This window comes from Setaria viridis, chromosome 8, assembly GCF_005286985.2.
Source record: "Setaria viridis chromosome 8, Setaria_viridis_v4.0, whole genome shotgun sequence".
Taxonomy (NCBI): domain Eukaryota; kingdom Viridiplantae; phylum Streptophyta; class Magnoliopsida; order Poales; family Poaceae; genus Setaria; species Setaria viridis.
The window spans coordinates 35055312-35066789 of record NC_048270.2 but is presented as its reverse complement, the minus strand read 5'-3'; the positions used below and the strand labels follow the sequence as shown (position 1 = coordinate 35066789).

General features: G+C 46.0%; 2 protein-coding genes across 2 annotated transcripts; both read right to left on the bottom strand.

Annotated features, from left to right (window-relative positions):
- Positions 1-5082: 5082 nt before the first annotated feature.
- LOC117834580 (BTB/POZ and MATH domain-containing protein 2) lies at positions 5083-6144 on the bottom strand. The gene has a single exon (XM_034714128.1). It carries the CDS (start codon positions 6142-6144, stop codon positions 5083-5085), a length of 1062 nt encoding a protein of 353 aa, XP_034570019.1.
- A 3829-nt stretch (positions 6145-9973) lies between these two features.
- LOC117834579 (BTB/POZ and MATH domain-containing protein 1) lies at positions 9974-11080 on the bottom strand. The gene has a single exon (XM_034714127.1). The coding sequence runs from the start codon at positions 11078-11080 to the stop codon at positions 9974-9976; it is 1107 nt and encodes a 368-aa protein (XP_034570018.1).
- Between the last annotated feature and the right edge of the window lie 398 nt (positions 11081-11478).

Here is an 11478-nt window from a genome sequence, read left to right as displayed (position 1 = left end):
TAAAGCCTAGATATAAAAAAACACAAATACATTATGTGTTAGTTGAAGATCGACAGACATGGATGCAGGCGCAATCTACCGGAATGCAGCCTCTGAGCTGCAGCTTTGGTCTCACGGAGCTTCTGACGGCGCCCACCTCTTACTAGGATTTATCAACTAGTCCATTCTAACTAGCACATAATTTTTTTAAGGGCAACGACGACAGGGCAATTGCGGGCCTGAACTTTCACTGAAATATGCTTGGCGTTTGCATAAAAGATTTGTGAAACAAGAGAGAAGGGGAGCAGAATACTATGTAGAAACGTAGGAGATCTCGCGGTCTTTTACGGTACCCTATATAGTATAGACCGTCCATTGTTAAGTGTAACTTAGTAATTAAATTTTTTTGATGACCCGACCCTACCGATTCAAGTAATGCAGCGACTACCGATCTGTTTTGCAAGGTACAGCGATGACTTCATGGCCATAGCTGCACCTGAACCGAAAGGTGGGTAGGTCCATCGCAGCCACGCGCACGCAATAAGCGTGCTGCCGGCTAACAGTACAGAGCCCACAGAACTGGATTTTCATGTTTTGTTGTCACACCCTGAATTTTTTGAATTTCAGGATGTGATTAAAAGGAACAAATAAGCAATGATTTTCTCATAATTTTAAAATTTTCCCAACATCTATTCTCTTTACACGAAATTTAGTAGAGGAAAAATAATTGTTTGTTTTTTCTAAATTAAATAAGGTTGTTCCATGTGTTGCATTCATGCCGATGCATTATGGTTTCATGGGTGCAAAAGTTTTGAAAATGCATTTAGACGATGTCCAGACCATTCTGAGAATTTTCCAGCTTTTCCTGGAATTTATTCTTATTATCTAAGAGATAAATCCAGTTTTTGGAAGGCTCTGTAATCTTTTTCATGAGCTCCAAGAATTTTATTTGGATTGATCGTGTCCCAAACTATTTCTAAGATTTTTTCTAGAATTTTTGAGGTTTTTGCAGTATTTTTCGTGAATCAAATGAATTATCTCGAATTTCTAGATTTTGGAATTTCTAGATTTTTCGTTCACGAGAAATATATTCCTATCACTTTGGGCCGAGCCCGTGGGCTCAACCCGCGACGACCCACTAAAGCCAATATAGGCCCAAGCACCATCGCTCCTAGGCCGAATTGGCTGCGCGCTTGCGCCGCCGCCCCATTCGGCTGCAGCGTGCACGCCATGCCAGCGCCCGCCTGCGGCCCTTTAAAGGACGAGGCCAAGCCTCCGCGTGACCTGCTGCGCCGCCCATGCCCTGCCCTCACCATCCGTGCAAGCCCCATAGCTGCCGTCCACCTCGCGCCGCCACCTTAATTGCCGCGCCATACACTGCCTCCTAATCGCGCCCACGCCGCGCGCAGCATCCCTGGCCGAGCCACCACCGCCACCTTCGCCTCTATGCTGCGCTGTGCCCGGCACCCGTGCCCGCCACCACAACCAACCCACCGCCACAGCACCGCCGCTCACTTGAAGCCCGTCGCCGCTGTCTTCTGCCTCGGCTCCGATTCCAGCCGCTGCACCACCTCCCCTCAATCTCCTCTTCCCTTTGCGCCGCTGGCCAAAGACCCTATGCCGCCAGAGCACCGGCAAGCCGGCCGGCCAGAGCCGCCTTTGCACGAAAGAAAGAAGAAAACTCCGACAGTTTTGTGTCTAGGCCCCTGGGGAAAGCTGAAATGTTTAGAATAGATCTCATGTCTTGCAAGTTTCCTAGAAAACCCGGTAAACCTTTTAGATCCTTGCAACCAAGCCCTAGCCTTGTTCTTTTGCAGATCTGACCCTGAGCATAGATCTATTCACGAGCATTGTTTCCTGTCTCGAAAATCTTCTCTGCTAGCCCCTAAAATCTATAGTTAATCATGAATAGACCCTTACAACCTTGTTTAATCCATAGTTTTCACGTCTTAGCTCCGTTTCTATCCGTTCAAGTTGCGTTAAGTTCATGATAACATGAGTACATGTTAGTGGTGATGTTTTCCTTCATGCATATTTTTCAAAATAAATTTGATATTAATTTGATTAATTCCTGATAAACGTGTTTCTCTAAATTTAATGTACTTAGAGTTATACACCACTTTTCATAATAAACATCAATTTGATCAATGCCTACTTCATATCCTTTTCTATATAAAAGCCAATTAGGTTATATATCAGTTTTTTGTAAACTATTGTTAATTTGATTAATGGTTATCTAAATAGTTCTACCAATTAAAAGCTAACTAGAATTTATACCTCGGTTTTCATAGTTAAACTTAAATTGATTATCGTTTATCCAATTTGCTTTCTAAATAAAAGTTACATAGGATGTACCTCGAGTTTTCATAATTAAATGTTAATTTGGCTAATATAAACATAAATGTGTTTTTGAATTATAATATGGTTAGTCCAACCCAAATCATAAAGCTATACGCTTAGATGTTTTACTTATACTTTATTTTCAAATTAAATGTTTAAATTGCACTTGAATGTTATATATAAAATTTGACTAAGCTTTACATCGTATTTTCATATGTAAATATGACTTGTTAATTCTAACTAAGGTTATTTCTCTGAAATATCTTTCCATTATTTTTCTCAACTAAAATGAATGAATCATGTAACTTTTGTCTTTTCTTTTATAATTCAAATCTCTCGATAGCTTTGTCTTTTCGACCTTAGTTTCGTTTTTAGTGTTTCTTTGTCTTTTCGACCTTAGTTTCGTTTTTAGTGTTTCTTGCGCCTTCGTCATCCTAGAATTGAGCCCTACCTTCTTTTAAAGATTTTCTTTTGTTTTGGTGTATGTTCTTAGTTGTGCTTGTTTGTTTGCTTTTATGTTTGTGCTGGTGATTGCTTCAAGTAGAAGGATCGTTGTTCGAAAGATTTGATGATTAAGAGTTTCAAGAGAACAAGAGCTGAAGAGCAATAATAGGAACTTTTCGTTGGAGAAAGGCAAGTGTCCCTAACCATCCTTCTACCTATACTTTGTTTATAATACCATGATAATGTTAATTGAAATATGGAGTGACCACCTAGGAAAACAGTACAACCACAAGAATTATATGACTGTGGTCTTGGCTGAATAATTAGGGACTTTAGTTCGTGGTGGCTTTACCTAAAAGGGGCAACAACGGGAGACAATAGTTGGTGTATAACCCAGTCCTCTTGGGAACGGAGCTTTGCTAAGACCCTATGTGTCGGTGTTTAAACCCGACAACCTACCTAGGGAAGTACCCAAGGTACAGTTTTGGTTGGTGGGTGTCGCCAAAATTAGGAACTCGATGGTGTACGTAGGCACGCAATTTATACAGGTTCGGGCTGCTAAATCATGTAATACCCTACGTCCTGTGCGTTGTTCGCTGGTATTCAATTGAACTTATATATTGGAGGAGTAGAGTTACATGTCCGTTATTCTACAAGAGTACTAGTCAGATTCAGCTAGAGAGTCCTACTGTAACTGCTATGAGTAGTTTCTGAGTCCTCGACTAGTTTCTGTCCTCCACATAGACTACGCCATCCTGCACCGTAGTCTTCATGTTTGACACATCTCAGTGTATAGCCCTGTATACGGATCTGTCCAAACCTTGTGGTGGACCCATAGATGTATGTACAACACTATGCCCACTAGGAACGTTTATGCATTGCGCTAATCATGAAACCTTAGCAAGCTATCCTGATTGGGAAAACTTTGTAAAGGCCTCGTAGTGTCCCTATGCAATCACACCTCGCAAGTGTGGTATGGTGCCTAGCTAGCACCGCATGGTTGGTTCTTTGAACTTTTACGCGACTTGTAGGTAAAGATGTGGACCTCTGCAGAGATGACAAGCTGATCGATCAGCCATGCTCACAGTTAACAGTGTCCTAGACCCTCACATGATTAATAAACTTGAAGATGGACTTAAATCATTTATTCTGGTTATTTCTTAATACCAACCATAAGTGTACTCACCCTGTTTACTGCTGCTCAAAAGAGGAAGGTGTGTGAAGTTTTCTGAAGATGATGCTGAGTTCTAGTCGTATACAGCCCCCAGTCACTTGCCTCTGAAGTTTGGAGCCTCCGTTTCCAGGATTAAGCTGTATATCTCTGATAGACTCGTAAGTAATAATTTATATTACTTGATGTGATATTGTTGTTGTTATTCAATTCACTTATGATGTTACTATATGTATGAAACTAGATCTTGATATCCATATAGACAGCACTTGGTTTTGTTTCGGGCGTGACATATGTGTCCTCGTTTCATTTGTTCTCACTGACAGTCTATCAAGAACATCCACTAGTTCATGATGCACACGTGACCTGAGGAGCTAATTACTTATTCATGTACAGAGATGTAGATTACTCATGCCATTAGTAGATTAGTTGTTTCTGGATAGGCAACAGAATTCTTCATCGGCATTCAGTCGAACATGTGCAGGACGTGGCTCCGAAAACGATGTCGTGCGTTTGTCCAAGCAAGCTTCTTGCGTGCGTGAAGCCATGACGGCAAGACGAGCCTATCGGCCCTCTCTCACAGCTATACCTTTAGAGCGGAGGGAAAGCATGCACCAGCCACCGAGGCGAGTCATTCGCCGCCACACCGCTCGTTGCTCCCTACCGACCGTCGTCTTGCTCCAGGCCACCGAGGTCAATACGTCGGCGCGGGCGTCACCCATGCTCGCCGGTTGCCGCGTCCAAACTTGGGTCAGGAGGCCTGTCATTCCGACGCCAGAGCCGAACCAAAGAACGGCTCGCCGGCGTGGAGCTCTCTGTCTCCATGTAACGAATCACCGCCAGCCTCAGGTATACCAGTACAGTAACACACTATCTGTAGTTTACCGTATATAATACACTTATACTACCTATAATACTCACATATACTACCCATACTACAGGTCAACTCTTTAATAGTATACAATTAATCTTAACCATCGGATGTTTTTATACTGGTCATTTTTAACACTAGTATAATAGGGTACTGTAAAAGACCTCCGTAATAAATACCAGTCTTCGTTGTATAAATACATCATGCTTTGTACCAATATAGTCTTGGACTAGCTAGTATATATATCTACTGAACAGAGAAACACCAAAGTGACCTCCTAGTCTTTTTTTGTTCTTTTGGAGACATCCAGCTTGGCAATAAGTTCGTCGTGAAGGGAGGGGCAACTGCTCCTCAGATGATCATACCCATCAGTGTCCATGACTGCCTTCAGACTACCGAGGGATAACAGGTACGCAAAGCAAGCCTCCTTCAGCCCACGGCACCCATGCTGCTCTGCCAGTACCAACGTAGTCATGGCAGTTCTTTTGGTAACACGACCGCAAAGCTTGTTCTCGCAAATCGACTTCAGCCTCTTCAGGTCGTACCTATCCGCTGCGACAAGTAGATGTTGAGCCATCACTATTTCTTCTCCCGCCTCCATGGCGGGCAGCGAGTCCGTGTATATGAAGTGGAGCAGTGCTTTGAACACATATGATTCCATGTCACGGATCACCACGGGAGCCGCCATCTTCTCCTTCATCGAACCAAACAGCTCTGCCTTGAACACAGATGACCGAGCGCCAAGAACGTTCCTGTGTGCAGGGAAAAGTTCCCCGTCTACATCGAAAGTAACATCTGCTCCTTCTCCCTTTGACAGGAGCTCAGCAAGGGCCTTGTGCAAGTCAGAGGGCGGCACGGCAACAGCCTGCCTAGTAGCAGCTTCTGTCCGGATACCCAAGAAAACCGTGACGTCGCATCGGATGATGAAGCGATCGTGTTTGAAGTGCTTGGATCCTTCCCAAATAGCATCCGTTTTTAGAAACCGAGTGTAACCCCAGCCTACGGGAGCAGGTGCAGATTTGAAGCTCATTATCTGGCCATGATCCTTGCTGTATGCAGAGTCTGGCTTGCCCTGATGATCGAGCAAGCTGAACTTTAATCGGGCATTGACGACGGCATGGTCAGTGGCTGCTTCGTCGAGATAGAGGAACAATGACATGAAACCGACGCTGTCATCGTCGTACCCAGCAGGGTAGTATGTGATGTACCAGCTATGCCCTCCGATGTTGAAGTTGCCGGACCTGATGTACTTGTTGTTGCCGGCTGCCTTGATTGCAGAGTAGCACCTGATCCTGAGCACGTGCCACCCGGTCGCCATGTCGGCGACGACGGTCGACATGCTGCCGCTGCTGCCACCGGCAGAGGAGGAAGAAGACGTGGGAGGCATCCTGAACTGTACTTGCTCTAATATTGACACAGATGATGGTCGTGGTTTCGGCGGCGGGAGGTACACCACGGGAAACACTTAATTTGCCGAGTGCCACAGGCACTCAGCGAAGACCAAAAAATCTTGTGTCGGCAAACAGGACTTTGCTGAGTGTCAAAACTCGAGCACTCGGCAAACATTTTGCCGATGGTCAAAAAACACTCGGCGAAAAGACACACTCGGCGAAATTGGCGTTGACGGCGTCGAGGCTAACGGCAGCTTTGCCGAGTGCCAGACAGTAGGCACTCGGCAAACACCACGGCTTTGCCGAGTGCCAACACATGGCAAACATGACCACTTTGCCGAGTGTCAGCACACGGCAAAGCCTGCATGAATATGATTTTTCCACTCATATTATTCCACTATTCCAATCACCTATAGTTCAAATTTGACTTCAATCAACAAATTACTCTAAATGAAATTAATTGATTAAATATAGCAAACAGGTCAATAAATAGTCCACCTTCTACCATGCAGTGCCAAATGTCATACATGTGGAGTATAAAAAGTTTGGAGGGTGGAGGCGGGAAAAAAAATTTAGTTTTACCGAGTGTGTCAAAAAACACTCGGCAAACATGAAGGTTTGCCGATTGTCGCACCTGACACTCGGCACATCCTGAGCTTTGCCGAGTGTCCCCCGTCGACACTCGGCAAACAGCTAACATCCGTCACAGGCTTTACCGGACGCCGCACGTGGAGGTCACGTGCTCAAGGGTTTGCCGAGTGGATTTTATTTGCCGAGTGTCCCCCGTGTGTTTGCTGAGTGTTTTTTTTTGGCACTCGGCAAATCATATTTTCGCCAAGTGTAATATGTTTGCCGAGTGTTATCAGGAATACACTCGGCAAACGCGGCCTTCTCCGAGTGCCCGCAATAATGCACTCGGCGAATAAATTACACTCGGCAACTTTAGTATTTCCGTAGTGGTAGCTAGGCGTGTGGTTGATGTTATCAATGTCTTGATTGATCGAGAATTTGCGTGTACAGCCTATAAACAACGACAGGAGCGAGATCATCGAGATCGTAAGGAATTCTACTAGCGGTCAGATTGTAAGTTGGGATACGGACGCAAGCTGGTTTCCAATCAGGACTCTGAATGGTACAAGGCATCCGTATGAACAACATGTTGGCATCAAGCACTTTAGAAAACGCCCTATCAAACTTCTAAACTGTAGTAGTATATTTTTCAAACGAACCAAGCAGGAGGACTGTTGATTATCTATATATATACACCTAATATTAAAACAAATAAGACTTGTGCCTCTTTTTTTCGTCCGTCCAGAGGCTCCGTCTCTCTCCCTCCCTTCCACCGCCTCGCCTACCTCCTGTCCCTGCTGCCCGCTGGCTTGCCGCCGCCGGTCGGCCGCCCCTCAGCCCCTGCCTCTTGGCCCTCGCGGCTGGCCTGCTACCTGCTGGCCCGCGCAGGTAGGGGATCTGCAGGCCCGCGCTATCGGCCAGATCTCCCACCCGCCACGTGAAGTTGGCAAGTCAGTGCGGAGCGGCGACGGACCCACCAGAATCCCCCACGGCCGCGACCGGCGTCGCCTCAAGATCTAGGCCTCCCTGCACGAGCGGCATCAGCATTGCATGCTAGATCACGCAACGTTGTGCCCAGGCCGCTTGCCAATGGCTACAGCGCCAGCCACCGACCGAAGCAGCCACCAGCTGCAGCCGCCAAGGATGCCAAGATCCGAGCCTCCCCTGGCGGCGAGCCCTCCTGCCCAATGCAGTGCAATGCAGCAGCAACAGCTGGCTTGTCTCCCTCAGCAGCTTCGCCGAGCTCGTGCCCCTCTTGCCTCCCCTGTCTGCCTGCCTGCCTGACCTGCCTTGGTGTCTACGGTTGGACTGTAGAGGAGGAAGGGAGTATAATTTTCTCTCTCACTCTCTTTTTCCGATGAAAAAAATGAGTTCTTTTTTTCCTCTTTGGTGTGTGCGAGGGGTTTGTGCGAAGTCTGTGGGGGATAGCTGGACTGAGAACAGCAAGCAGTACAGCTACAGCTGCATCGGGAGTTGGGGGGAGAAGCAAGGGGGAAAACGCCAAACAAAATGGCCTGGATAGAGAGGAGGCGATGCAACAACAAAAAACACAATTCTTTTGGGTTTTTGATTGTTGCACCAGGGTTAGAAATAAAAAAATCATGATATTAAAAAACACTATTGATCTTTACCGTAGCAATGCACGGGCATTTTGCTAGTATTAATAAAGAAGAAAATATAAACTGGGCAAACAATGACCCTATAGGGATGACAATAGAAGAAACATAAAACTTACAACAACTAAACTACGACTGATGAAGTGTAGTAGTATATGGTTCACTGCAAATTACAAACATGCAGTGGCAGAAGACACAACTCATTATTATAGAGATGAAGGAATGAGAACAACAGATCAAGATTCGTTTTAGAGAGAGAACTTAGATGTACATGTGTTGGGAAATGATTCTAAGGGAGACTCGAATGCAACAGAGTTAAGGAAAGCACTTGCGATTCAATTCTGAGAAAATAAGCCTCTGTTCACATTGGGGTAAGGCTCCCCTTTTATAGTGTCTTGAAGAACACTTTACATTCATTGAATACCCTTTCTCAACTACTACATTCCTAGAATATGCTGTACATAAATGTCTTTTGGAGGTAACTTGTGCGACTTGTTCTTCTCTACCGAGTCACGTTTCTCATGCGTTCAGGCAATTCCGTAAATCATGCTCTCAGGCAATCCCATGAACCACACCTTCACGTTCCCAATGCCTCCCTGCAGCCATGCTTTGCACGCCTTCGCGCCTTCAACCTCGTGGTAATGGTTCCCTTAACCTCGCACTTGAAGTCACCGTAGCCTCGTTCTCGAAGTCATCTTAGCCTCGTCCCCGAAAGATGTGCAACCTCGTGCATTGAGCCTTGGCATGCTCATCCCAGCAACCCTGAGTAAAACACAGGGAAAAACTTGTTGCCCGAGGTTAGGTTCAGGTGCTCGAGGGTGAGCTTTGTTATGGCCTAGTCATCAGCAATTATTTCTTAGCTTCGAGATCAAATTCACAGCGTTGCCACGAGGCTAGTATGACTCTTATGCCAAACTGGCCCTCGAGGTTGGCCACCCTCACCCAAGGTCGATTATTTTGCGATGCTAGATGGCTCACGTCGAACGAAACAACCTCGAGGGTGACCATCTTTTTAGGCGATCCCCAACAACATTTTGGACGGCTTACTAATCCTGGTGGATTTTGGACCTCCTACTAGACACTGAGTTGTGCCAAAATGAATGACTTCACGTGTTTTTCTGATGTTTAAAACCTGAACTGAACTGTGGTGAAATTTCGGTATTTTAGACAAGCTCAACACCTGAATTTTATATTAGTTACCTGGAACTAGACAACTGCACAAAAAACCAACGTAACACCAATATGACTCCAACAATTGATCTAAAACTCTCTTTTAATATAATTATTAATTATCATTCACTTGACACAGAAATTAGAAGCCTAGCTTTGTAAATACACCGGCCTTATCTTCAGCGATTTCTTTAGAACATGCCACTTTTTTCTGCTTATCTCTTGATCGGTAACAGAACTCTACTAACAAGAACCTGTCTAGTTATGCAAATTTATAGAAGAAAACACCCGTACATTACTTATTTATACAAGTGACCAGGTCGTTTTTACATTTAATATTACACGCTGAATTTTAAACCTCAAAAAATACCCATCTTTGTTCCTCACAAAAATATTACCAATTCTTGTTGGACCAGTACCTCTACTTAACAGAGAAACACAAAAATGACCTAATCTTGTTTCTTTTGGAGACGTCAAACTTGGCAACCAGTTCGTCATGCAGGGAGGGGCAACTGCTCCGCAGATGATCATACCCTTGGGTGTCCATGACCGCCTTCAGACTACCGAGGGACGAAAGGAAGGCGAAGCAAGCCTTCTTCAGACCATTGCAACCATGTTGCTCTGCCAATACCAACGTAGTCGCGGCTGTTTTTTTGGTAATACGACTGCACAGATTGTGCTCGCAAATCATCTTCAGCCTCTTCAGGTCGTACCTGTCCGCCGCAACAAGTAAATTTTGCGCCATTGCTATTTCTTCACCCGTTCGCACTTCAGGTACATTGTCAGTATAAATAAAGTCGAGCATCGCCTTGAACACCACAGGTTCCATACCATGAATTTCCACAGAATCTGCCTCTCCTTCCTTCAGTGGCCCGAAGAGCTCGGCCATGAAGACCGACGACCGAGCTGCGAGCACGTTCTTGTGTGCCAGGAACTGCTTGTCACGCACCTTCAACTTCACGTCCACCCCTTTCCCTGACGCGAGAAGCCTGCCGAGGTCCTTATGCAAGTCGTCGGAGGGTGGCACGGTGTCGACGAACATCATAGTGCCTTCTTTGTAGAAGCCGTTGAAAACGGTGATATCGCAAACGACCCTGAAGCTGTTGTCTCGCAGGTAATTTGAGTTCTCGAAATCTTCTCTTTTGATGAAGCTTGAGAAACCCCAGAAACATCTAGAGCCATGGAAGGCAACCGGGCAGAAGGAATTCCTGCTGTGGACCTGGTTGCCCTCCAGATCGAGCAAGCTGAACTTGAACTGTGCCCTGACGCTGCTCCTACCGCCGTGGATGAGGAAGAAGGATATCCAATCGCCAGTCTCCTCGTTAAAACCAACGGGGTAGTATCTGAGAAACCAGCTGTGGCCTGCGACCAGGAACTTGCTGGAGGCGACGTAGCTGCCGACGCCGTAAGCCCTGGATTCGGAGTAGCCGTTAATCCTGAGGACGTGCGAGCCGCTCACCGTGGCGGTGGTGATGGCGGACGTGCTGCAGCCGCCAGCGACGGCACGCGAAGAAGCCGTGGAGGCCATGTTGCTCAGTGTTCTTTCTAATACGGCGTGGTTGATTTTGCATTGAGGTAGACGTTTATAGCAAGTAGGTCGCGTATATAGAACAGCCTCTGCATCTATTAGGTATCTACGTGTAATAGAGAAACTCGGATACAAGTTGAACACGCGTACGGTAAACATTGAAAGCAGCTGCACCGTACATCTGGCCGGACGGTGAGTCGGATACTGCTGCACCGGAATTACGGCTGCTGCTGGCTGCGTTTCTAATCACCAGTCCTGTTAGGAGAAGCCGTATATCAAAAGTGTTAGCTCAACGTTGTATCAGATGAAATGTAGAGGCATTTGCCCCATTTCGACCATATATGGCCGGGCCACACGCACAGGGCCGGTGTCTTGAATTCGCGCGCGGGGACGATGGA

What these genes read in the sequence shown, in the direction of transcription:
- LOC117834580 (XM_034714128.1), bottom strand. Translation starts at nt 6,144, where the DNA reads ATGTCGACCGTCGTCGCCGACATGGCGACCGGGTGGCACGTGCTCAGG.
- LOC117834579 (XM_034714127.1), bottom strand. Translation starts at nt 11,080, where the DNA reads ATGGCCTCCACGGCTTCTTCGCGTGCCGTCGCTGGCGGCTGCAGCACG.